This window comes from Ammospiza caudacuta, chromosome 12 (genome assembly GCF_027887145.1).
Source record: "Ammospiza caudacuta isolate bAmmCau1 chromosome 12, bAmmCau1.pri, whole genome shotgun sequence".
Classification (NCBI taxonomy): Eukaryota; Metazoa; Chordata; class Aves; order Passeriformes; family Passerellidae; genus Ammospiza; species Ammospiza caudacuta.
Window position 1 is genome coordinate 13,635,363 of NC_080604.1, and position 24,382 is coordinate 13,659,744.

At 60.4% G+C, this 24,382-nt stretch overlaps 2 protein-coding genes across 3 annotated transcripts; both read left to right on the forward strand.

Moving 5' to 3' along the window:
* The first annotated feature begins 389 nt into the window (after nt 1–389).
* On the forward strand, nt 390–17,771 carry USP19 (ubiquitin specific peptidase 19). The gene is made up of 27 exons (XM_058813049.1): nt 390–671; nt 827–1,071; nt 2,857–2,913; nt 3,996–4,124; nt 4,674–4,807; nt 5,119–5,526; nt 5,851–6,118; nt 6,248–6,404; nt 6,506–6,577; nt 7,096–7,211; nt 7,526–7,740; nt 8,022–8,223; nt 8,306–8,439; nt 8,619–8,777; nt 8,859–8,969; nt 9,118–9,228; nt 9,383–9,484; nt 9,702–9,842; nt 10,005–10,123; nt 10,370–10,507; nt 10,596–10,960; nt 11,620–11,730; nt 12,237–12,453; nt 12,773–12,925; nt 13,033–13,196; nt 13,277–13,455; nt 17,621–17,771. Exons 2-27 carry the CDS (start codon nt 963–965, stop codon nt 17,759–17,761), a joined length of 4,212 nt encoding a protein of 1,403 aa, XP_058669032.1. The 5' UTR covers nt 390–671; nt 827–962; the 3' UTR covers nt 17,762–17,771.
* A 944-nt stretch (nt 17,772–18,715) lies between these two features.
* On the forward strand, nt 18,716–24,358 carry SLC6A8 (solute carrier family 6 member 8). 2 transcript variants are annotated; one of them, XM_058813199.1, is made up of 14 exons: nt 18,716–18,853; nt 19,125–19,343; nt 19,694–19,825; nt 20,412–20,685; nt 20,763–20,895; nt 21,145–21,279; nt 21,371–21,474; nt 21,578–21,702; nt 21,782–21,894; nt 21,974–22,111; nt 22,422–22,524; nt 22,613–22,713; nt 22,898–23,068; nt 23,881–24,358. In XM_058813199.1, the coding sequence occupies exons 1-14, from the start codon at nt 18,748–18,750 to the stop codon at nt 24,010–24,012; spliced, it is 1,986 nt and encodes a 661-aa protein (XP_058669182.1). In that variant the 5' UTR covers nt 18,716–18,747; the 3' UTR covers nt 24,013–24,358. The 2 variants fall into 2 exon arrangements, with proteins under 2 accessions (XP_058669182.1, XP_058669183.1); XM_058813200.1 differs by having other exon boundaries at nt 18,748–18,853; nt 19,221–19,343.
* The last annotated feature ends 24 nt before the right edge of the window (nt 24,359–24,382 follow it).

Below are 24,382 nucleotides of genomic sequence, written 5' to 3' on the forward strand. Positions count from 1 at the left end.
TGGGGTGACACTGATGAGTGCACCTGGGCCAGCAGCTCCCAAACCCTGTTGGGGAGCTGGCTTTGTAGAGAGGGCATGTCTACAAAGGGGGCAGGGTGAACAACTTACATGCCCTGCTCAACCTACTCTCTTCCTGGGCCACGAGGAGCAGAGGTGTCCTGTTTCCAGGCCAGGCCCCGCTGACGCTGTCTGTAAACTGGCTGGGAGATAAATATTCAAGGTGCAGTCATGCTGGTTAAGTTCCCAGCTAGTGGGAGAAGGGGGAGGAACTCTCCTTTTGCCAGGAAGCTCTGCTCTCATCTGTCATGGGAGCCTGTCCCAGACCTGCTTCCTTCTTAGGGTGTTACTGGCTCCTATTCTGGTGCTGTTGCACAGGACACTGTTTGACTGAAATAGCTGTCTCTCCAAGCTGTGTGACAGGCTCCCCCCGTTGACTCTGGAGGCTCAGTTTTGCAGATCCAGGCCTCCTCATGTCCTTGCCCTCAGCTGTGTCTCGGGGTGTTAGTGCCAGCAGCTGCTCTGGGCCGGTGTTGCTATAGTGGGAGCCATGAGCATGACACTTGCTTTCCAGGTTTTTAATGCGTGCCACATACTGAAGACCCCTGATTGTATGTTGGGAGCTCTGACAAGCCCATGCTTTTGGCAGTAAGCATTGTAGCAGCTGTGATGAGGTAGGTTTCCTCACTGAGTGCTGCATGGGGCTTCCCATAAACAACATGGTGAAGGTCATGTAAGGGCACTGGCCCTGAGGCAAAGAGTGGATCCTGCTGCTGTTGGGCCTTTTCCACCTGCTCCTCCTGCCATGCTTGCTGTTTCCTCTCTTTAGGCCATTACTTCCTTGCCAGAGAGTTTGACCACAGAGAGTCGCCAAGATAGCTGGGCCAGGAAGAAAACGTCGCACCCCTGACCCAGACTCCATTAGCGACCCCGGCGGGCTGTTTGTGTCCTCCAAACGGCTGAAAATGTCCAGCAGCACAAATGCCCCTGGCCAGAGGAGAGCGTCTCGGGGCTTGGATGATGCCACCAACAAGAAGAAGCAAAAGGATCGAGCCAATCAGGAAAGCAAGGAAGGTGAGAGCCCCTCAGCATCCCTGGTGAGCAGGCCTGTGGTGTCTCAGCCCCGCAGCCTGGGAGCCTCTCAGCCATCTGCTGCAGGATAAGCAGATTTGACTAATCACTTCCTGCAGCTTATGGTAACCCATGTGATGTGGGATCTTCTTCGACACAGTGTCCTCCCTGGACCTGTAACCTCCTTCCTTTGGGCACTGCTTAGGCCCAGCGATGTTAGGAAGGTTGGGCCTGTGGCCTTGTTAGCTAAAATCTGGAGCTGGCCTTGGTGATTGTTTCTAGACTCTGCTTTGGATTGGGTTTGATCTGCCCCAATCCAGCGAGAGTGGAACTGAAACCTGTGAGTGCTCTTGCAGCAGGAGGCAGTGCTGCTTCTTTCCCCTCAGTTTGCTGAGGCCAGTGTTGTGAGGCAGTGACCAGGAGTGCAAGGTCTGCGGTTGGGGCTGGTGCTTTAGCTTCTGAGTCAGAACAGGGTGTGGCTCAGGTGAAGTAGTAGCTGTAGAGTAATTCCTTCTGTAACTGTCTTGTATCCTTTGACAAAAATGTTGCTTCGGGTGCAGGGAATGCCTGTGGGCAGGATGCCTGCAAGAGTTTCTGTGGCTCTGGGAAGCTGTTTGATTTCTGTGCCTGCTCTGTTATGATTATTGTAACCTCAAAATCACAGGGTGTTTTATAGGCCAAGGTAATTGAGTGCTTGGCGAGGTCTGCCAGAGCGGCTGGGCACAGTCCCTGATGTGAAATCCCACGGTGCAGAGCATAGCACTGTGCTTTCTCTGTGTGGGAGGACTGTGCCTCTGGTAGGGCTTGACTCTGCATCCTCTGACGTGGGGGCCATCTTGAGGGCAGCCATGCTGCCCCTGTCCCCTCTGTGAGTGGTGGTGAGGGGCTGTAGATCCTCCAGGCAGTGCTACTGCCATGCTTCTCACGCTGCCAGCCCCACCAGCACCTTTGCACTAGTGGCTGTGGTGGTCAGCAGAAGTTTCCTACTGGTTTGTAGCCAGTCAAGGGAGGCAGTGACAGCCCTCTGAGTGTTCTTGAGTGGAGACCACAGTTCCTGTTGCCATTACTTCTCTGCTTCAGGAGAAGGTGCTGTCGCTTTCGGTTCCTTGCCTGGCAGAGTTCACTATCCTGTGGGGCTAGAGCAGGCCTGGAGACACTTCTGGCTGTTGGAGATAATTCTGTGAGTGGCAGGGATTAGGTGTCAAGTCAGTTTGGTTCCCCACCCTGATCTGGAAGGAGGTTTTCAGATGTGGACATTGGCAGCTTGTGCAGGAATGGAAATGTTAAAGTGCAGCTGGGCCACGTGGTTCTCTGGTTACAGCAGAATTAGTTTGAGCATGACCAAACACCAGGTTCTTTCTGTCAGATCAAGACAGGACTCCTCTATATGGCTGGAGGCGGGGACCTGGTGAACTGAGCTGGGCAACACAGCTGAGCCTGGGTGCCAAAAGCTCACAATGAGCTATGCCTCAAGAAAACAGTGCCTACATGGTGCAGAATTGTTGTGTTGCTCCCACTCTGGTACTGTTTAGAGTAGGATATGGTGGTGTGGCCCAGAGCAGCTGTCCTGGCACTGACTTGCTGCAGTGCTGCAGGCAGGACTCTGGAGAAGGAGAAATGTGAGAAAGCAGAGGAGGGAGGTGGGCAGCACATGCAGGATGAAAGGCCTGGACACAGATTCAGGGTAGAAAGAGGCAATGTGTGAAATTTTCAGCATCAGCTTGCTGGCCTATGTTGTGAGGTGACAGAATGGCAGACCTGGCTGCACTCTGCTTCTCTGCCCACCAGTGTCTCGCCCTGAGCTCGAGCAGGCTGAGACTGCCCAGGAGAAGGACTCAGAGGAGGGTAAGTGGAGGTGTGTGCCAGCTGTCACTGCATGGCCATGGAGTGCCCTTGCCAAGGGATCTGAAGCTCTCACCTTGTTGTCCAGTGCTCTGGCATTGAGCAGAGCTAATGTGAGCACTCCCTTGCCTCAGTGTTTATCTTAACAGTATGTGGCCTTCCCAGGGGCAGAGAAAGGCTGTCTGCAAGGAAGAGGCCCTGGGTATGTGGCCGGCTGCTTGCAACTCAGGTGTCACAGTGTCACTGAGCACAGGCCTGGGACACCTTGCTGCTGACACCTGCTCTACTTGTTTCTGAGTAGGACATGATGCTGTGCTGGGAACATCTCAAGCTGTGTCACCTTGTGGGCAGCATTGGCTGGTTTCTGTCTCAGTCCAGGCCTGCTTTGACGACAGAGTAGGATGTCCTTGTGCCCCAGGGGTAGAACAAACCTGATTGAAGTCAAGGTGATCAAAATCACTTCCTTGTGTTGAAGACTTCAGGGCATCAAAGGCCACACCTGGAGAGTGGCAGGCACACAATGGAAGTTCTGCCTGCACCAGAGTATCAGTGCTGCACTCTTTTCTCACCCGTTACAGCGTACTTGCCCCCTGGCCAGCCTGCACATCTTTCATCCTTGTTAGCCATGCTCACCTGGCAGGAGTACAGTGCTTTGATGGTTGCAGCTGGGCTGCTTGGTTTGCATATGCAAAGGGGAAGTGGCAATTTCTGATTGTGGTCAGAGTCCACCTAAATCCCTCAGAGTAATTCTGTGGCTTCCTCGTTCCTTGGGAAAGCAGTAATTGCTTTGTCGTTGGCAGGAGCCACCCTCTCTTCCCAGCTGCCACTGCTGCTTGTGGCACTGCCAAGAACAGCGCTGCCTTTCTGATCTCTCTGGTTCCCACTGGGATTCATCTGCCCTGCTGCTGTGTTCTTGTTTGTGGCCTCTCTGATGAGGGCAGGTCCCTTTTAATTGTCCTGATCTGTGTTCCCTGCGGTGACCTCCTTAACTGCATGTGTGTTCAGGCTTGTGTTCCCCAGCCAAGGAGTGGGCACTTCAGGCTCATTCCCCAGCAAGTGGGTGACATTTCCCTCCCTTTTCCTAGAGCTGCTGCTGGACTGGAAGCAGAATGCTGATGAGATCATTATCAAGTTGAATTTGGGCACTGGAGCTCTGAAGGCAGAGGATGTACGTGCTGATTTCACTGACACAGACTGTGTGGTCAAACTACCAGGTATGGGAATGGAGCAACTGCTGCAAGCATTTGTCCATTGGGATTTGGCACAGCTCTGGGCCAAGCACGGGGTTGCTGCAGGCAGACATCAAACTTTTCCCTCAGAGGCAATGCCCTGCTCTCAGCTGGCACACAGTCAGGCAGCAGACAGGGACGATAGGAGAGCATTGTAGAGCTGGGGAGGACAGGAGCTGGCCTCTGTGCCAAGTGACCAAATGTGCACGGCCGCGCCAGTGCGTCTCTGTCCCCTGCTTGCTGGGATGGCTGAGTCAGTGCCGGGTATCCTTTGGAAAAGTGACTGTGCCTCTGAGGGTGGGGAGGCCCAGGGCCTTCCCGCTGGGAAGAAGGCCAGCCAGATGTACAAAGCAAGTTCAGGGAAGCTGGCTGGAGCCCTGGAAGGCTCCGGGGGTATGGTGGCAGCCTGCCTGCAGCCTTCTTGGCTCTGAATGAGTGCTTCCTTCATCCTGGGGGCAGGTGAAAGGGGGCTGTGGGTTAGGTGACAGCTGCCTGGAGCACTGCCTGAGGCACTGGTTCCCCTCTGCTTTACAGACGGGCGCCAGTGGAGCTGTCAGTTCTATGAGGAGATTGAGAGCTCCTGCAGCAAGATCCAGTGCAAGAAGGGCAACTTTCTCCAGCTTGTGCTGCAGAAGAAGATCCCACTCCATAACTGGTCTTCACTTCTGGTAAGGAGGGAATGATCTGTCTGTTAAGTGAACTCATGGAGCCCTGGGGAGCTGGGGTGAGCTCCGAGCTCCCTGCTGTTGAGCTGCCCAGGGAGCAACATGGGACACATCAGTCATCTACGTGCTGCATGAGCCATCTGCCACTGTCCCAGGGAGTCATACCCCTGTTTCTGCCTGCCGTGCATTCCCAGGTTCTGGAGTACAGTCCTGGTGCAGTCTGGGAAGGGAGAGTGAGGGTGAGGGGTTGATAGGGATCCTGAAAGATGGTGCTACCTGAGAACCTTCCCACTGTGCTGCATTGCTTTTTACAGAAAAAAAGGAAAGATGGATCCAAAGAAGTGGCCAAAGGGGCTGCGTGCTGGGAGAACGGGAAGGAGAAGGCTGCTTCTGCAGAGCTGACCCCTGAAGAGCCGAAGGCTGAAGGCACAGAGCCACTGAGATCCCGGCGGGAGCCCTCCAACCCCAAGCGTGCTCCAGGAAGAAGCGAGGTCCTGGGAGGGAAGAGCCCAGCCAGCCCAGGGACACAGAGTGGCCCCAGTGCCAAGCGGGCAGTGTACCTCAAAGTGGCTCCCACAGAAGAGGAGCCGAACGCCCGGGTCAGCGGGAGCACAGAGCCCAGCAAGGGGCACGGCACGAGAGCCGGCAGCCGCCGCAATGGCAGAGCCGGCCAGGCTGATGCACCCGCGGCCCTGGCAGACCTCGCGCTGCCACTCGAGAAGGTACCTGGGCACCTGGCTGGTCAGGGTGCCCCTGCTTCCTCTGCCCTGTGCTGGGGATGCTGGAGCCAGCCCTGCTGATGAGGGTGAGGTGGGCTCCGGGATGCTGAGGGCTGACAGGAGAACCTGTGGTGGAAGAGAGGGTGAAGTGAGGACCCTGCAGTTGCTGTGCTGTGGTGCTAGTGGGGCTGGGCTGGCATGGGACGTGTGGGGGAAGCAGGTGGTATGGAGCTGTGCCTGACTGGCTGGCAGGAGCCGCAGTGGGTGGGCCAGGGCAGCTCAGGGGTGACAGTGTCTGTGTTTCACTGTGTGTTTCTGCATTGAAAGGCTGTGGTTTTGGCCAAAGAGAGTGTTCCCGTGGAGATGCCACCTCTTGCAGCTACCACAGAGGTGCTCCCCCATCGTGTTGCCACCTGTGTTGAGAAGAGAGTCCTGCAGCCAGGCAGCCCTACTGAGGCCTTGCGGAGCCGGGACTGCCTGCCCATCCTGGGAGAGAGCTCTAAGGCCATCCCAGTGGCCACCCCTCCCATGGGCAGGGATGGTGAGAAGAGGGACTGGTCCAAGGACGACGTGGCTCTGGAAGCAGCAGCTGATGGTGAGTGGCCAGAGCCCATGGGGTGAGCCTGGTCAGGAAGGTCCATCTGCTCAGGACCTTTCCTGGGTTAGCTTGCAGCCCCAACATGCGAGGAAGATAACCTCTCTCTCCGTGGTTTTCCTTACTCAGAGCCAGAGCCTTTTGTAAGCCTGACCTTTGTCAAGAATGACTCATATGAGAAGGGCAATGATCTGGTGGTGGTGCATGTCTATGTGAAGGAGATCCACAAGGAGACATCCAAGGTGTTGTTCCGGGAACAAGACTTCACACTAGTGTTCCAGACGAGGTACAAGCTTGCCTCGGGATGATGCCAGGCCGCTGCAGAGCTCCTGATTGCAGCTGGGCTGCTTGTTTGTTCACCTCTGCTCACTCCCAATTTCTCTGCAGTGATACGAACTTCCTTCGTCTCCATCCTGGCTGTGGGCCCCACACGGTGTTCCGGTGGCAGGTGAAGCTCAGGTATGAGTCCTGTCCTACTAACCCACGCCAGGGCAGGGGAGGTGAGAGTGCAGAGCTGGAGCAGGAACCAGTCCCATCTGGAGGTTCTGTATGGGGAATGCTCGTTTCCTCATCTGGAGGTTTGACTTACACCACGCTACCCTGATGCCGTGAGCCTGCTCTGCCTTGGCTGTGTGCTCACTTGCAGGGGAGGAAATTCCAGTGTCTCCTTGCCTGCAGTTTGCCCCAGGCTGTTCTAGAGCTCTTGGGGACACAGCTAGACCAGCTTGTGTGCCCTTTGGGTAGGATGTGCAGCAGGAGAGAGCCAAGCAGAATGGATCTGTCAGAAAAGGGATGCTCTGTGTGCTCAGTGTGGCCAGGCTCGAGGGTTTCCACCCTGCTGTGTCAGGGCTACCTCAGGATTAGTGCTAGCAGGGTCCCTACTGCCTGGAGGCTATGGGTCTGCCATACAAAGGCCTTGGCATGTCTGAGGCTGCTGTGGGGTCTGGGGCATCTCTGACTTGCTTTGTGCCTTGCAGGAACCTTATTGAGCCGGACCAGTGCACGTACAACTTCACGGTGTCTCGCATCGATGTCTGCCTGAAGAAACGCCAGAGCCAGCGCTGGGGGGGGCTGGAGGCTCCAGCCACACGAGGTCTGCACCCTGCCTTCTGTCCTGCCTTCTGTCCTGCCTGCCTGCTGCACTGCAGGGTGCCATGGGCCCTCCTCACCACTGCCAGCTGCTGGTGGATCCTCTGGCACGGGATGGTGGGGAAGGAGAGGGGCTGAGTGGGTGCAAGTGGGAGGGATGTGAGGCAGGGTGTGAGCCAAGTGTAGGGGAAGGGCACTGCTGTTTCCCTTGCTCACAGGTAGGAGAGAGCCTGTGTAAGTGTGGACTGAACAGTTCAGCCCCACTGTGGGCAGTGTATGGTGCTGCTAACCACAGGCCCACCCTTCCCCCTTTTTAAGGTGCAGTGGGTGGTGCAAAGGTTGCCATGCCTACAGGCCCTACCCCTCTGGATAAGAACCCTCCGGGCAGTAACCAGCACCCGCTCTCCAGCAAGGACGAGGCCCGAACCAGCGACAAAGAGAAGCCACGTGTGGAAGATGGGGCTCTGGATGGTGTGGCAGCCCGTACGGGCCCAGAGCACTTGGCAGTGAAGCAAGAGCCACACATTCCTTCGGTGAGTGTGGTCACACTGGGTCTGACCTGGATAGGGGAAAGAGAGACACCTCCTCAGTGCCGCTCTGGAGACTGAAGTACTCCTGGAGGAGGAGGTGGTGCCCCTCACTCATAGTTGGCAGGATTGGGGGCAACTGTTGGCCTGTCTGTCCCAGTCCAAGTGGGAGATGGTGTGATGGCTCCAACCCTCTCTAGGGGTTTTCTTGGGCTTTTGAGTTCCTCTGGTGTTCCCAGAGACACTCCCTGAGTGCCACACCCTCACACCTGCCTCTGCTTTGGCAGCCCAAACCAACATGTATGGTGCCACCAATGACACACAGCCCAGTGAGTGCGGAGAGCGTGGAGGATGATGAGGATGAGGATGAGAAGAAGAAGGTCTGCCTGCCTGGCTTCACAGGTCTGGTGAACTTGGGCAACACCTGCTTCATGAACAGCGTCATCCAGTCCCTGTCCAACACCCGGGAGCTGCGTGACTACTTCCATGGTGAGCCCACACGGGGAGTCCAGCAGAGCTTGACCACTTAGATGAAGCCAGCAGCCACCCTGAGCTCCTGCATCTCTTGCAGATCGATCCTTTGAGTCAGAAATCAACTACAACAACCCGCTGGGGACGGGTGGACGCCTGGCCATCGGCTTTGCCATGCTGCTCAGAGCACTCTGGAAGGGCACACACCATGCCTTCCAGCCCTCTAAACTGAAGGTAGGGCCCCTGGCATTGGTGCTTACAGGAGCAGCTATGGGTCTCCAGCATTGCTTTGTGGGCACCTGGCTGCCCTGCAAGTGCCACAGAGAGCTGTGGATGCAGCCAGGGTTTGTGCATGGGGCAGGCAGTGCTGCCAGAGCTCTGCTGACCAGCCCTGACTGCTGTGCTCCCCACAGGCAATTGTGGCCAGCAAGGCCAGCCAGTTCACTGGCTATGCCCAGCATGATGCTCAGGAGTTCATGGCCTTCCTGCTCGATGGCCTGCACGAGGACCTCAACCGCATCCAGAACAAGCCCTACACAGAGACTGTTGACTCGGATGGGAGGCCTGATGAGGTGAGGGTGTTCCTCCCCCAAAGTCACCGGGGAGAGCAGCCTGGGTGGTTTAATGAGGTGCTAAGCCCTTTCTTCCTGCAGGTGGTAGCTGAGGAGGCTTGGCAACGACACAAGATGAGGAATGACTCGTTCATAGTAGACCTCTTCCAGGGCCAGTACAAATCCAAGCTCGTCTGCCCGATGTGCTCCAAGGTAGGGCAGCCCTGAAGGTTCTGTCCCTGTCCTGGTTGTGCAGAAGTAGGCTCGTGACACTCAGAGAGCACAGGGCAAGGGTGGGTCCATTGGATCTGCTGCTCAGCCACAAGCACTTCCCACAGCTGAGTGTGTTTTTGTTCTGCAGGTGTCTATTACCTTTGACCCCTTCCTGTACCTCCCCGTGCCCCTCCCACAGAAGCAAAAGGTGCTGACTGTCTACTACTTTGCAAAGGAGCCACACAAGAAACCCATCAAGGTAAAGGATACCTTTACCCTGGGGAGGGAGCCGAAGAAGGCTCCTGGAGGTGCCCCAGGCAGCTGGTCATGTGCCAACTGGCTAAGCCCTGTGTTGAGTAAGGGCCTTCATGCCTTAGTGTGCTGTGACTAATGTGGCACTTTCTCGGTGGCAGTTCCTTGTGAGTATCAGCAAGGAGAACTCCAGTGCCATGGAGGTGCTTGACTCAGTTGCCCACAGTGTGCGTGTGAAACCAGAGAACCTGCGCCTGGCTGAGGTGAGAGTGCTGGGCAGATACCTCCTCTGGAGGGTTGGGCCACCACAGTAGGGCCTGGGGATGTCCATCTTTCCCTTGTGAGGTGGTGAGATGAGCACAGCATCCTTGGGCTGCTGCTCTTCCCACAGCTCACTGTGAGACAGGGGTCTGTGGCTCTCTGAGGAGAGGACACATAGGGCAGCCCTCACACGGCCATGCTCCACTGCTTTCCTGGCAGGTGATCAAGAATCACTTCCACCGCATGTTCCTGCCCTCTAACTCACTAGACACAGTCTCGCCAACGGACCTGCTGCTGTGCTTTGAGGTGCTGTCCCCAGAGCTGGCCAAGGAGCGTGTGGTGGAGCTGCAGGTCCAGCAGGTAAGAAAGCATATCGGGATTGCTGGGAGGGATGCAGGAAGGCTGAGCCCTGAGTAGGAGGGGCAGAACTGCACACAAGGGCAGTTAGCTACAGCGAGCATGAATGCCCACCTTGTCCTGCCCAGGTGCCCTTCCCTGTCCAACGGGTCCTTTCTCCTGCAGCGTCCACAGGTGCCCAGTGGCCCTGTCGCCAAGTGTGCAGCCTGCCAGAAGAAGCAGCTGCCAGAGGATGAGAAGCTCAAGCGCTGCACGAGGTGCTATCGAGTTGGTTACTGCAATGTGTGAGTTGGCTTGGTGCCTGGCAGGGATGGAGGATCTCCTGCTGTGAAGGGCTGGTGGGAGAGCTCTGCCTGCTGGGAGAAGGTGGGATGGATCTGCCCTTTGGGATGGAGCCAGTTGAATTCCTGGTGTTCCCCTTGTCCCCAGCACACTCCTCTGGCCCTGCACTGCTCCTTCCCAGGCTGTTCAAGGATGCTGAGTTCAGCAGGGGCTGTATGTATGTCTGACATGCCGTGTATGTGTTACAGGGCATGTCAGAAAACACACTGGCCAGACCACAAGGCCTCGTGCCGTCCTGAGAACATCGGTTTCCCCTTCCTCATCAGTGTCCCCGAGTCCCGCCTCACCTACGCCCGCTTGGCCCAGCTGCTGGAAGGCTACGCCAGGTGAGAGTCTGGGGAAGGAGGGTGCTTCTGCCTGGAGCTGAGCTCAGCCCCATGTCTGGCCAGCTCTAACTCCCACCTCCATGCCCAGGTACTCAGTCAGCGTGTTCCAGCCTCCGTTCCAGTTGGGCCGGATGTCACCGGAGCAGGGGCTGCAGCCTCTGCACTCGGACAAGCTGGAGCCCCTGGCCAAGAGCAGCTGTGCAGCAGCCACCTCTGCCCCCGAGCTGGGAGATGGGGACAGGGTTTCCAGCCTCCCTCAGGAGCCCCCGCTCTCCCCAGCTGTGCCTGAGCTGCAGCCAGAGATGGGGGATACTACCACTGTCCGGAGCAAGGTCCTGACAGCCAGGAGTTCCCTCCTGAGCTTGGATTCAGGGTTCTCTGAGCACATGGAGTCGCAGGGTGACAGCTGTTGTGAGAAGGAGCCATCCTATGAGAGAGCCCTCAAGCCAGAAGGTAAGAGGTGCTGAAGCGCTGGCTGTGTTTGTCCCAGGACCTCGGGCAATTTTCCCTCCTTGGGGTGACCTTCCAGCACAGCATCTCTTCTACACCTGTGAGCTTGGTCTGGAGACTCTTGGGATCACAGATGAGGACATGGGAGCTTTGTTTTGGCACTCTTGCCTCACCTGAAATGCCTGTCTACCCACGCTCTGCCCTGCCCTGGCAAAGCCCAGGGTGTAGAGCAGAGACCTGATGAGCAGAGGCTGGAGTGCTGTGTTGTTGTGGGAGAGGTGGGAATGCAGGGGCTGGCAGAAGTCCTGTGGGAGCAAGGCAGAGCTGGTGCAGGCTGAGCCCCTGGGGGCTGTGAGCAAAGCACTTGGCTGGCTCTGACTCAGCTGCATGGGACCAGCCTCTCGCACTCGGCTGCCTGGCTGTCACGTTTCCAGACACTCGTCTCAGGATGGCAGCAATGTGCAGTGAAGGGGCAAGGCAGGCAGAGGAGCACAGCTTGCCAGGGGCAGGCGCCTGCTAAAAATAGTCAAGGACACGGGCACGTGGTTGTGTCCCTTCAAGGCCGTAGCATGTGAGGTGGGGGTGGGGGCGCTGCAAATTCTTGGCCCCTACGCAGGGCAGACAGGCATTGCCACCACAAATCTGTCCCTGCCTCTTCACAGCTGCCATCCCTGGGTACCAACACACTCCAGACTCACTGAGTGCCCGCACCACGCAGTTCTACATCACTAAGATCGACGCTGCCAACCGAGAGCACAAGCTGGAAGATAAAGGTGAGCCAGAGCCCTGTAAAGCACCACCTTCATCCCTTACAGCCTCTGGGAGGGCAGTGGATCTGCCTGGCATGAGATGAGCCCAGGTGTCCACACTGGACAGTAAAAGCTGCATATGACAGGGAGGGAAGGGCTCTGCTGCACAGAGCCTCTGTCTAGAAGCTCCTCTTGGGTATGACATTCCCGCTCTCATCAGCAAATAGGCCAATTCCTTCCAACCTCATGTATTCTCAGAGGGTCCGTGATCTCTGGGTCACCTCTTTGTTTGAATAGAACGTCCACACCAAGTGCTGTTTGTGAGGGTGCTGCTGATGAGAGGGCTGTGCCAGTGTTGCACCCTGCAGGCTGAGGGGCTCTGCATGATGAACCTAGCCAGGGGGGTACCTGTCTCTTTCTGGCAGCACTTTTTGATTTCTGTATCTAACTGGGATGGGCAGGATTGCTCCAGCAAGGTGGCCTGGTCTAACCTAGTGAGGTAGGTGTTTGAAGTCTGTGCCCCTTCACAGGTGACATCCCCCTGGATCTGACAGACGACTGCTCCCTTGCCCTGGTGTGGAAGAACAATGAGCGTCTCAAGGAATTTGTGTTGGTAGAATCCAAGGAGTTGGAGTGTGTGGAGGATCCAGGCTCAGCCAGCGAAGCAGCCCGGGCTGGCCACTTCACCCTGGAACAGTGCCTCAATCTCTTCACGAAGCCTGAAGTCCTGGCCCCAGAGGAAGCGTGGTGAGGAAGGCAGCAGGGTGGGTTCCAGCCAACAGGCCCAGACAGCAGCAGGGGTTTCCCAGGAGCTACCCAGGCCTGCATGCTGTTTCTGCTGGCAGCCAGGAACAATGGGCTGGCTTTGCCTGTGCACTCGGAAGGGCTAAGCCAGCAGGGAGCAAAGCTAATGCTCTGCAGGGCTGTACTGGCCTGCCCTTGACAGAGCAGGCTGAGCCCTCCCACATACCGTTTGCCAGCCCTGCATGTGGGGACCCTGGGGCTGAGCTGGGCTGCAGGGACTGAGGCTCTCTCCATGCCAGTAACGAGCACACTCTTCCCCCAGGTACTGTCCCAAGTGCAAGCAGCACCGCGAGGCTTCCAAGCAGCTGATGCTGTGGCGGCTGCCCAACGTCCTCATCATCCAGCTCAAGCGCTTCTCCTTCCGCAGCTTTATTTGGAGGGACAAGATCAATGACATGGTGGACTTTCCTGTCCGGTGAGAGCCCAGGGGATGATGTGCCTGGGTTGGCACTGCCTCTGCTGACCTGCAACCCAGCCTGCATAAAACTGATCACCCTTGACAGTCACTGTGTCTCTCTACAGGAGTCTGGACCTGAGCAAGTTCTGCATTGGTCGGAAGGGTGAGCAGCAGCTGCCTATGTATGACCTGTATGCTGTGATCAACCACTATGGAGGCATGATTGGAGGGCACTACACAGCGTACGCCCGCCTGCCCAACGACAAGAACAGCCAGCGCAGCGACGTGGGTGAGCATCTGTCCCCCTGGCCACCCCTCTGCTCCTGCAGCCGTGACTTGTCTGCTTGCTTAACCCTGCCTCCTCCTCAGGCTGGCGGCTCTTTGACGACAGCACAGTCACCACGGTGGATGAGAGCCAGGTGGTGACCAGATACGCCTATGTCCTCTTCTACCGCCGGAGGAACTCTCCTGTGGAGAGACCCCTGCCAGGACATCCCTCAGACCACCGCGCCGAGCGCACCCCCTCTGCCGAAGCTGCTGCCAGCCAGGTGAGCACTCGCATCCCTTTCGCCGCTGTTGGAGCCACAGAGCCTTGAAATGTGCTCAGGGGCCCTCGTGCAGGGCCCTGCCTGTCTTTACCTGCACTCACAGAGCCTGGTGCAGCTGTGGTGCAGTGCCTGTATCCCTTTGATACCAGAGAGCTTGCGTCAGCTGGGCATTGGAGCCTGTCTTGCCTTGTTCTCACTGTGGGCTTGGGACAGTCCCTGTCCTGAGGGCTCACAGGAGAGCTGGTTTCATCATCAGTGTGGAAGTGCTGATGGGAGGGCACTGGAAGAGGAAGAAGGGGGCACAGCCTCACTGGGGTCTGCACTGGAGGAAGGGCTGTGAGCGGTGCAGTAGGATCTGGTCGTGCCAGGGAGCAGTAAGAACTTGCCCACCGAAGCTACTTTCAAGTCAGGGTGGGGAACACTTTCTACTGGAGCCCAACTCAGGGCCAAGCCAAGTGCAAAAAAGGTAAATGCCAGTGCTGAGCTAGAGGCCTGGCAGCCTTCACAGGGTGCTGTAGAGAAACCTGCCAGAGTGAGCTCTGTTGCTGGGTGGCCTGGGAGGGAGGGACGGGGGTGGGCCAGAAGGCAGGGTGCTTTCAGAATGCTTTCAGTGGTAGGGAATGGCTGCACTGATCTTGTGAAAGTCAGGAAGGCCTAGGCTGGTGCCCACCTGGTGAGATCCTATGCACCACTGTGCTGCAGATGTTCCCTCCATGCTCAGCACCTCTGTGGGCCCACAGAGTCTGAGGACAATGCTCAGTTCATCTCCAGCATGACTGCACATGTGTGCCCTGAGGGGCCCTTCTGGCCTGGCCTCCCTGCCCCTCTGGCTCATCCTCCCCTTGGCCTGGTGTTGGTTAGGCATCCCAGCTCTGCTCTCTTGCCTGAGGACAAGCTGTTTGTCTCTGAGGCCGGCAGGGCTGTCTGGCATGTTGGTGTCTACCTGCTTGGGCTGTTCCTGCCCTGCGTGCGTGTTCTGGAGCAGCCCCACTCACTGGGGCCACCCTGAGCAATGAGAAAGCCGTGCTGCTTTTCACACACTGGTGGTGAGAGGCTTCAGGGACTGAACTGGCGCTGTGGCTCACTGTATGCCCCATGGCACTGGGGTTCATCAGGTTGCTCTGTGGCACTGGGGCTCATTGGGCCTCTTGCAGCACCGGTTCCCCTGCAGTAATGGGATGCATTGGATCCCAGTGGGGCTCAGCAGGTCCCCAAGCACCCTGGACCACCTGCGCCCTCCAGAGACCTACCTGCTCCCTGACTGGCTGCTCTGCATGATCACCGCCATGAAGGGCCAAGCTGTGGTTGGCTGCCTGTGGAAAATCCTCCTGGAACCTGGGCTACAATTGGTTGTCAGAGCATTCCTACCCTCCAAAGCAGAGCTGTGACTGGCTGTACTGGCACTGTGCCTCCTGCTCCTGCTGCTCCAGCTGGCTCTGGATTGGCTGTCATGTGAAAGATCCTGTTGGGATCACAGAAGCTGGGCTGTGATTGGCTGCTGCCTGCACCCTTGCCTCCCGGACCCACCAATGCAAGCGCGTCTGCTCCATCGGGATCCAGCTGCTGGCTTCACTCCCCGCAGTCCCGTGAAGACCCTGCCCGTGCTGCCTCCCACAGAGCCACCCAGCGGAGCCCCACTCACCAGAGACCCCGAAGAGCTGCGGGGGTGGGCGCGACCGCGACGGTGCTGCATGGGGAGGCGGGCTGGCTGGGCACGGGGCTGGGCTTGCAGGCAGCCGCCTGCCCCGGGGGATGGCAAGGGGTGTTGCCCGTTGTGTTCTCCAAGTGCTGACGCAGGTTTCCACATCGCAGGCTTCTCTGATCTGGCAGGAACTGGAGGCTGAAGAACAAGAGCTGCAGCTTGAGGCACCCCAAAGGCCTGCAAGAAACTCTTGGAGGCCCTGTGGCCAGAAGCGAAGTCCGGGCACCCCCCAGCACCCAGATGAAGGCTGCGTCAGATACTTTGTCCTGGCCACCACGGCTGCAATTGTGGCTCTCTTCCTGAACGTCTTCTACCCACTCATTTACCAGCCCCGCTGGAGATAGGCCCAGGCGCGTGGCCAGCTGCGGGAGCAGGGCCGCCAGGGCACGCGCCGTCCTAGGACGCTCTGAGACCAAGACATGAGGCAGCAGGACAGAAATCGCTGGGAAAGACTCGCCAAGGGAAACATGGGGCTGTTGGCTCCTGTCTGTCTGCTCTGGCATCTCCTGTGCCAGCTGGCAGGCCTGTGTGGCCAGCCTGCTACTTTGCCAAGGCACAGCCCAGAACCAGAAGCTCCTTTGCCCTTCCTTGCTGCCCACTGGGAGTGGGGCAGGCCTCAAGGCTACCTGCTGCTCAAGAAGGGATGTTGCTGCTGCAGCCTTGCTGGGGCCTGAGAGCCCTGTGGGCACATCAACCATCTCTGCTTGGCTCCCAAGAAGGAAATGGAGACCTGCCGGGAGGCTGCAGCAAGGGCAGGATGCCCTGACACGGGCCCTGGCTGGCCACCTCTCTCAGCTGTGCTGCTGCAGGAGCCTTGAGCTCCCCTGGGGCTGGGTTACCCACGGTCCTTGGCCAGCCCAGTCTGCCCTGCTAGCCTTCTGCTGAGCCTTCTGGTGCCAGCTGCCTGTGTGCTGGGAGTGTGTGCCACACTCCTGTGCTGGGGCTGGACGGGCTTGTCACCAGGGGCTTGTGTGCTTCCCTGCTCAGCCCCAGACAGCCAGGGAGCCTGGCAATCCAGACTGAGGTGCCCATGGTGGGCACCGTGGGGCTGTGTGCTGGTAGCATCTGGGGGAGTTGGTCTCTTCAGGGCAGTATGGTGCAGCATCTCATTTGCGAGGGTACCAGCTGCCCATGCTGCAGGAGAGGCGTGGGGTCAGGGAGCACAGATATGGCCATGGTGCATTAATAAAGCCAGGTTTTCCAAAGAAATGCAGCATTCCTGTCCTGTGTGCTGGGACTCCCACACAGAGGTGAGGACTCCACACTGGGGTCACCTGAGGCCACTATGTGACCCAGCTGGCACCAGAACCATCCCTTGGGCTTTGCTGGGTGCCTGGTGCACCTTGTGTGGCAGCAGGCTCAGGAGTGAGCTCCGCCTGCCCGTGCTATGGGGCACAGGCTGGGCTCCAGTCCCAGCTGTTCAGTGGTAGCCTCATGGGACACGTGCAGGGTGTGGGGAGCCCGGCAGAGCCAGGAGCAGGCAGTCCCCTGAGGCTGGGGCGCAGGCTGCCACTCCAACCGTGTCTGACATTGAGACGTGTTGCCCTTGGCTGTGTGTGGCTCAGACGGCTCTGGCGTATCTGGGTGTGAGAGGTGACTTCAGAGCCCTGTGACTTTCTTTTCCGTCTCCACTGCTGTTCTGCCGGCAGTGCCCTCAGCTGGCCTGGGAGGGATGCTTTGCAGTGAAGGGGTTCCTCTGTGTTTTAGGCCAGGGCCTGAGCTGGTCTCCCCCTACCTCTGTCCCACACCCCTCCTTCCACGTGCTGAGGTTTACTCCCCTCCCAAGCAGGTCCCAGCCGGGGAGCACGGGCAGGGCTGTGCCGTGGTCATGAGGTGCCTGTCCTGGAACAGTCGCCTCATTGTCTGCAGCCCTGGGTCTCAGCAGCTTCCCCCGCTCACCCACGGTGCCGGCCTCGTGGGTCTGAGTCAGTGCCCGGCGCCGGTGGGCTGACCTCTGCTCCGACTGCTGCTGGCACCCCAGCCTTGGGGCCCACAAGCCGCTGCCTGCACCTGCCTGACCTCACTGGCGGTGGGTGGCCGGCAGTGAGACCTGACAAAGTGCTCTCAGCCCTGGAAATCCCCTCTGGCCCTGCTCTGTTCCTCAGACCTCCGGCAGGCACTGGCAGCGTGCCTGTGGCCCGTCACTGCCGCCCGTGCTGGGGTGCAGGGCTGTGCTCCGCCCTGGGGCAGGAGTGCTGAGGCCTGGCCCTCCTGCCGGGCCGGAGTGGCTGCCTCCAGCGGCCCTGGGCACGCTGCTTCCCTCTGCCCTGTCCCTGGGCACGCTGCTTCCCTCTGCCCTGCCCTGGGGTTTGCCACCCGCTGCTGCTCTCCAAGCCCAGGGGCTGCGCAGTCTGCGTGTGGGGCTGTGTCCCTCCCGGGCACCTCTGCAGCCCCCCGGGAGCAGGGAGGGAGATGGGTGGGCAGGGTGCAAGTCTCCCTCTCATGCCCACCTTCTGCTTGCAGGGACTGCCCCCGGTGCCGTTCGGATCCGGCCTGGCCCCCGAAGGAGCCCCGCCACTGGCTGCGGAAGGCCTCCCCGAGCGTTTTGCCAGCCCCGCCGAGCGCCCAGCCCCCTCCTACAGCAGCATGGAAGAAGTCGACTAGGGTGTCATGGGGGGCCTGGCCTGGGGGTGTGGGCCAGGCCAGGCACTGGGGGGTGGGGGGATGGGGGGAATCAGGGTTTGTCCTGCGCTCATTAAACTCTCTGAACTCCACTCGCCTCTGCTGCCTGCTATCCCTTGGGACCCTCTGCTCCCTCGTGTGTCAGGGCACCATGTCCCCGGTGTGCAGTTAGGACCCCCAGCACTCTGCTGCCACAGGTGCCCTCATGCTCCAGTGTTCCCTGGTGTGACTTGGTGCTCGCTATCCCCTAATATCCCTCAGGGACCGGTGCCATTGCCGGGTGCACTCCGCAGCAGCAGCAGGGGACACAGTGTTCCCTGGTGCCTGCTGCCTCGTGTGCTCTGCTGCTGGTTACTCCCTGATGTCTTGTGTCCCCTGTGCAAATCCCACCGCTTTAGTGCCCCGTGTCTTCTCCTGTCCCGGAGTTTCAGTGCCTGTTGTGCGTTGAAGTGCCTCGTTCCCGCTGCCTGTCTTGTCACCTGCTGTCCCTAGCGCTCTGCTCCCTGGTGTCCCCGGGCGTGCCCTACTGCCTTGTGTCCCTCGCGCCCGGTATCCCCCGTTTCCAACGCCGTCCCTCGCTGTCCGTAGTGCCCGGAATCCCGCCGGCTGTGCCTCGTCCCCCCGTGCCCCCCGCCTCGCCCCGCGGCCGGTGCCAGTGCGTCGGAACTGCAAGTCCCGTCAAGCCGCGGGCGGGTGGCGCGGCCAATGGGGCTCGGGGGGCGGTGCGGCCGGTCGCTGCCTCCGCCGCCGCCCGGTGCCGCGGCGCAGAGAGCCCCGGAGCGGCCGCGCGGCGCCGGCCCCGCAGCCCGGCTCTGAGCCGCCCGCCCGGCCCGGCCCGCCCCGCCGCGCCCCGCCGCCCTCAATGAGGTTCTTCCGACTCACCTTCAAGTGCTTCGTGGATTGCTTCTGAGCCCCCCTCGGCCACGGAGCCGCCCCCGACCCGCCCCCGCTCCCCGGCCCCCCGCGACATGCCCCCCGTCCCCACCGACACGGCCGCCCCGCAGCCGCCCGACGCCCCGCGACGCGACGCCGCCGCCGCCACAGCCGCGGCCGCCGCTGCCCCGGCGGGCTCCGGTAAGCGGGGAGCGCCGGGGAGGGATGAGCTTGGGGAGGGGGAGAGGGGGGCCCACGGCCACGCGCGACCGTGGCGCGCCCCCTCCCGCCGCCGCGGGGTGAGTCACCGCTCTGCATTGTGACGTCACGCGCCGGCCTGACATCTGACGTCACGCCCCTACGCGCGGAGAGGGGCGCGCGGGGGGGGGAGGTGCTTCCCCCCCCCCCCACGGCGCCCCCACGGGCGCGCGTGACGGCGGCGTGGGCATCCCCACAACCCCCGTCTCGGCAGAAGGCCCCGGCGGGGCGGAGGGCACAGAGCCCCCCACGGCGGGCGAGGAGCGAACAGTGACGGCACCACTGGTGCGACCCCCTGGTCCCCCCAAAGAGGCCGCCCCCGAACGGGAGACATGGACCCGGCAGATGGATTTCATCATGTCCTGCGTGGGCTTCGCCGTGGGGCTGGGCAACGTCTGGCGCTTCCCCTACCTGTGCTACAAGAACGGCGGAGGTGAGCCTCGTGCTCGCCCCACGCCGCGGGGGTGCGTCCCGCGGCGCGGGGGGCACCCCCTTCCCGCCCCGGAGTGTGTGCCTGGGGCTCGCCGCACGCTGGGTCAGCTCGCCCTGCGCCTTCCAGGGGCTCCCGGGCCAGCCCGCGGTGTTCCGGAGTCACTCACGGGGCGGGGGGTCGTGGGAGCCCCCCAGTACCTGCCCGTGCTGACCTACATCGCGGCGAGGGGAGGGCGCGGAGGCGCCTTTGCCATTCGCTGCGTCCGGGCGGGCGGCGCGGGAAGGGGGGGAGCGAAAGGGGGGGCCGGGGGGACGGCGGCGGCTGAGCCGGCCCCCTGCCCCCGGCCCCAGGCGTCTTCCTCATCCCCTACCTGCTCATCGTCTTCGTGGGCGGCATCCCCATCTTCTTCTTGGAGGTGGCTCTGGGACAGTTCATGAAGCAGGGGGGCATCGCCGCCTGGAACATCGCCCCTCTCTTCAAGGGTAACGCCGCGCCCTGCCCGCGCCCTGCCTGCACCCTTTCCGCGGCCCCTGCACCCTGGCCAGGGCCCCCGGCACCCTGTTTGCACCCTGACTGTGCCAGGCTGCACGCAGCCTGCTGGGCCTGGCAGCACCCTGCCCACGCCCTGCCTGCTCCCCTGCACCTTGCCCGCGTCCCACTGCCGCCCTTTGCCGCGGCCAAGGATGGCAGCTGCCTGCACCTGTGCCCCGTGGCGCCCCGTGCTGCCCTGCCTGCCTTGCCTGCCCCTGTGGCTCCCTGCCTGCATGCTGCTGGGTCCCGGGCAGCTGCTGGATCCCCAGCTCCAGAGGTATCTTGCCGGCTCCCCCCTGGTCCTGTGCCATGCTGCCAGCTGTCCCCACCCTGTCCCGTCCTGCCCGGGGCTGCCAGCTTCCCTGTCCCATTCCCACCAGCTCTCTCCTGTCCTGTCCAGGACTGCCAGCTTTCCCTGTCCTGTCCCTGTCAGTTCTCCTCTGTCCTCCCCCATCCCTACAACACCCCGTATCCCGCTCCATGCTGGCTGCCAGATGCCCACAGGTGCCTGTGGGCTCTGATCCCCCCGTGCCACAGGTTTAGGCCTGGCCTCTATGGTGATCGTCTTCTTCTGCAACTCCTACTACATCATGATCTTGGTGTGGGGGCTCTTTTACCTGGTGCATTCACTGACGGACACCCTGCCCTGGGCCACCTGTGGCCATTCCTGGAACACGGAGCAGTGCACGGAGCTCTTCAACCTGGACCTGTGCCAAAATGTCAGCATTAACACCACTGTCAGCACTTGGACCTCCAACTTCAGCTGCACCAACATGACCAACAAGCGCTCACCTGTCATTGAGTTTTGGGAGTGAGTGTGGGAGCCAGGAGGGTGTTGTCTGGGGCTGGGAGTGTCATGCTGGTGCTCAGCACAGCCCCACTCTGCAGGAACAAGGTGCTGCGTCTCTCTGGGGGACTCAGCGAGCCGGGGGAGATGAACTGGGAGATGATCCTCTGCTTGCTTACCACCTGGGTCATTGTCTACTTCTGCATCTGGAAGGGTGTCAAGTCGACTGGGAAGGTAATGCTGGCAGGGGGAACGTGCGTCAGGGCCACTGGCATGAGAGAAGACTGCATCACGTGGCACTGTTGGCTCCTGCCCCCCTGTGCCACAGCCCACAGGGGTGGGAGGCCCGTGTCCCACATGTGTCCGGGAGGTGCTTCCAGCTGCTGGGGACGTTCCCAAGCTCTGGTCCTGCTGGGACACCTGTGGCATGTGACAGAGAGCCCTGGCCTGGGGGGTGTCTCATGGCCACCCACTGCTCTTCAGATTGTCTACTTCACGGCGCTCTTCCCGTATGTGGTCCTCATCCTCCTGCTGGTCCACGGAGTGACACTGCCTGGCGCGCTGGGTGGCATCATCTACTACCTGAAACCTGACTGGTCCAAGCTGGTTGAGGCACAGGTGAGGGCACTGGGGAGAGCAGCAGAGAGCTGGGTGCTAAACAATGCCCTGGCACCCCCATCACCCTGTGACATCCTCCCTCACACCCCAGGTCTGGATTGATGCTGGCACCCAGGTGTTCTTCTCCTACGCCATCGGGCTGGGCGCCCTGACTGCACTGGGCAGCTACAACCGCTTCCACAACAACTGCTACAGGTAGGGCTGTGCCAGCTGCAGGCAGGCCCCCTGGTGTGCCCCAGTGACCCCCTGGTGTGTCCCCCAGTGCCCCCCAGCACTTTCTTAGATGCTGTGCCCACAGGGATGCCTACATCCTGGCTGTGATCAACAGCTGCACCAGCTTCTTTGCCGGCTTTGTTGTCTTCTCTGTGCTCGGCTTCATGGCCTCTGAGCAGGGCGTGGACATCTCCAAGGTGGCCGAGTCTGGTAAGTGATGGATGCTGGGTGCCAACGGTGTCTTCTGTGTCACCCCTTGAGTGGAATCTCTGACCCCACTCTCCTGCAGGTCCTGGGCTGGCTTTCATCGCCTACCCCAAAGCTGTGACGCTGATGCCCTTGTCCCCGCTGTGGGCCACGCTCTTTTTCATCATGCTTCTCGTGCTGGGGCTGGACAGCCAGGTGCTGTGGCAACCGGGGAGATGGGGAACAGGGAGAAGATGGGTGGCCCATCCCCACTGAGCTCTGCTTTGTGCCACAGTTTGTCGGTGTGGAGGGTTTCATCACGGGCATCCTGGACCTGTTCCCCCAGCCGGGGGCTGGCTCGCTGCGCCGTGAGCTCACTGCTGCGCTCTGCTGCATCATCTGCTTTCTCATTGACCTCTCCATGGTCACACAGGTGGGGGACACAGCAGGGACACTGACGGCCAGCCCCACACCGGCCACCTATGGCTGTTCCTGAGGCATCATCTCCCATGAGATGCCAGTGTGGGACGGGAGCTCACTGGGGCTGCTGCCCTCGTGTCAGTGGAGCTGCCTATGGCATGGGGGTCTCTGTGGCATACGGGTGCTGTGGGAGCAGGGTGCCCATGGCATGCAGGGTGTTCATGCCAGGTGGGGTACTGGTGCTGGCAAGGCTATGACTTGCCAGTGTGGCAGCGAGCGGGACAGCCAGCACAATGCTGGTGACACGGGCACCTTCCTGGCAGGGCGGCATGTACGTATTCCAGCTCTTTGACAACTACTCGGCCAGCGGGATCACGTTGCTGTGGCAGGCTTTCTGGGAGTGCGTGGTCATTGCCTGGGTCTATGGTGAGGCCAGGGGGACACGGGGAGGCGGACATAAGGGAGGACACGAGGTGGGACACAAGTGCCCCAGCTGACGCCCTCCTCCCCACAGGTGCCGACCGCTTCATGGACGATGTGGCCCGTATGATCGGCTACCGGCCCTTGCCCGTCATGAAGTGGTGTTGGGCTGTGGTGACACCGCTGGTCTGCGTGGTGAGCGAGGCCACAGCCCGTGGGGACACGCGTGTGCCGCCGCCCCGCGCTGCGCCGCGGGCACGGAGCGCCCCCCGGCGGCCGCTGCCGGCACACGCGTGTCGCTGCCGTGGGGCGAGCGCGGCTCGGGGGCTCGGCCGTGACCGCGTCGGGGTGGGGACCTCACCTCCCTCTCTCCACCCAGGGCGTCTTCGTGTTCCATGTGGTGAACTACAAGCCGCTGACATACAATAAGACATACGTGTACCCGTGGTGGGGGGAAGCCATCGGCTGGGTCCTGGCACTCTCCTCCATGCTCTGCATCCCCTGCACTGTTATCTACAAGCTCCTGCGCTGCAAAGGCTCCTTGCGCGAGGTGAGGGCAGTGCAGCGGGATCACTCCTGCCTCTGTCCCCACCCCATTCTCAGCCATGGTTGTCCCCTTCATAGTGCTGTCCATGGCCCAGTCTTGGCCCCAGTCAAATTCCATCATCCACATCGCCGTCTCAGTCCCATCCACCACCAGATCCCATCCCTGTCTTTATCATTGTCTGATTCCCATTCAAATTCCACCACTATCCACATTGCCATCACAGTCCCATCCATAGCCAGATCTCATCCCTGTTGTCATCACTGTCTTATTCCCATCCAAATCATGTGCCTGTCCCCAGTGTCTCACTCCCACCCAAATCCCATCCCTGTCCCCATTGCTGTCGTATTTCCAGTCTTACCTGATACCCACCGATGCTTACATCACTGTCTCAGTCCTATCCCTATCCCTGTTGCAGCTAGATCCTGGGCACATCCCCATCACTGTCTCCTTACAATTCCTGTCCTTCTCTCAATCTCATTTAGTCCTTTTCCCATCCTAGACTCGCCCCATCCAAATCCTCTTCCTGTCTTCATTGCTCTCACTCCTATCAGATTCCTATCCTCACTGCTGTCTCACTCCCAGCCTCACCCAAACCCCAGCCTTGCTGACATCACTGTCGTAATCCTGTCAGTCTCAGTCCCATCCCTGTCCCCGCGCAATCTCTGTCCCTTTCTCAATCCCATTTCAATCCATTTCCTGTCCCAGTCTCACCTCCACCCCCACCCAAATCCCATCCCTTTCCTCTCCCTGTGCATTGCTGGGTCCCGGCAGTCCCAGTGCTGTTGTCCCTGGGCGCTGACGCGATGTCCCCACAGCGCTGGCAGCTCCTGACCACTCCAATCTGGGGCCAACACCACCTGGAGTACCTGACGCCAGAGGCAGAAGCCAAGCTGCTGGCCCCAGAGCCCCCCAAGGAGAAGGCGACGCTCTTCGAGACTGTGATCTGAGCGTGGGGAGGGTCGCGCTGCTCCCGCCCGCCATAGCAATAATGCCAGCACCGCCTCCCACCCACCCACGCTGCCCCGTGCCCCCCGCGCCGCCCCGGCCGCCGGCCTCGCTCAGGGGGAGAACGCAGCGAGCTGGGGGGTGCTGGGGGCCACGGAGCCAGGGCAGCCACGGGGCACAGGAGGGGTCCCCGGCGCGAGGGAGCGCGGCAGCCCGGGGGAACGGCAGGGAGGCCACCGGCTGGGGGAGCGAGAGGGACAGCCCTTCCCTGGCCCCTGCCCGCGGCCCCAATGGACCCCCACTCACTAACTGCTTCCCGTAGCGTTTGTCTGGTGTAACCCCAACCGCCCCGACATCTGGCAATAAACTGGG

What these genes read in the sequence shown, in the direction of transcription:
- USP19 (XM_058813049.1), top strand. Translation starts at nt 963, where the DNA reads ATGTCCAGCAGCACAAATGCCCCTGGCCAGAGGAGAGCGTCTCGGGGC. An exon ending in ATAACTGGTCTTCACTTCTG is followed by an intron (nt 4,808 to 5,118) that starts GTAAGGAGGGAA and finishes TGCTTTTTACAG; the next exon opens with AAAAAAAGGAAAGATGGATC. An exon ending in GCACAAGCTGGAAGATAAAG is followed by an intron (nt 11,731 to 12,236) that starts GTGAGCCAGAGC and finishes GCCCCTTCACAG; the next exon opens with GTGACATCCCCCTGGATCTG.
- SLC6A8 (XM_058813199.1), top strand. Translation starts at nt 18,748, where the DNA reads ATGCCCCCCGTCCCCACCGACACGGCCGCCCCGCAGCCGCCCGACGCC. An exon ending in CCTGTCATTGAGTTTTGGGA is followed by an intron (nt 20,686 to 20,762) that starts GTGAGTGTGGGA and finishes CCCACTCTGCAG; the next exon opens with GAACAAGGTGCTGCGTCTCT. An exon ending in ACCTCTCCATGGTCACACAG is followed by an intron (nt 22,112 to 22,421) that starts GTGGGGGACACA and finishes CCTTCCTGGCAG; the next exon opens with GGCGGCATGTACGTATTCCA.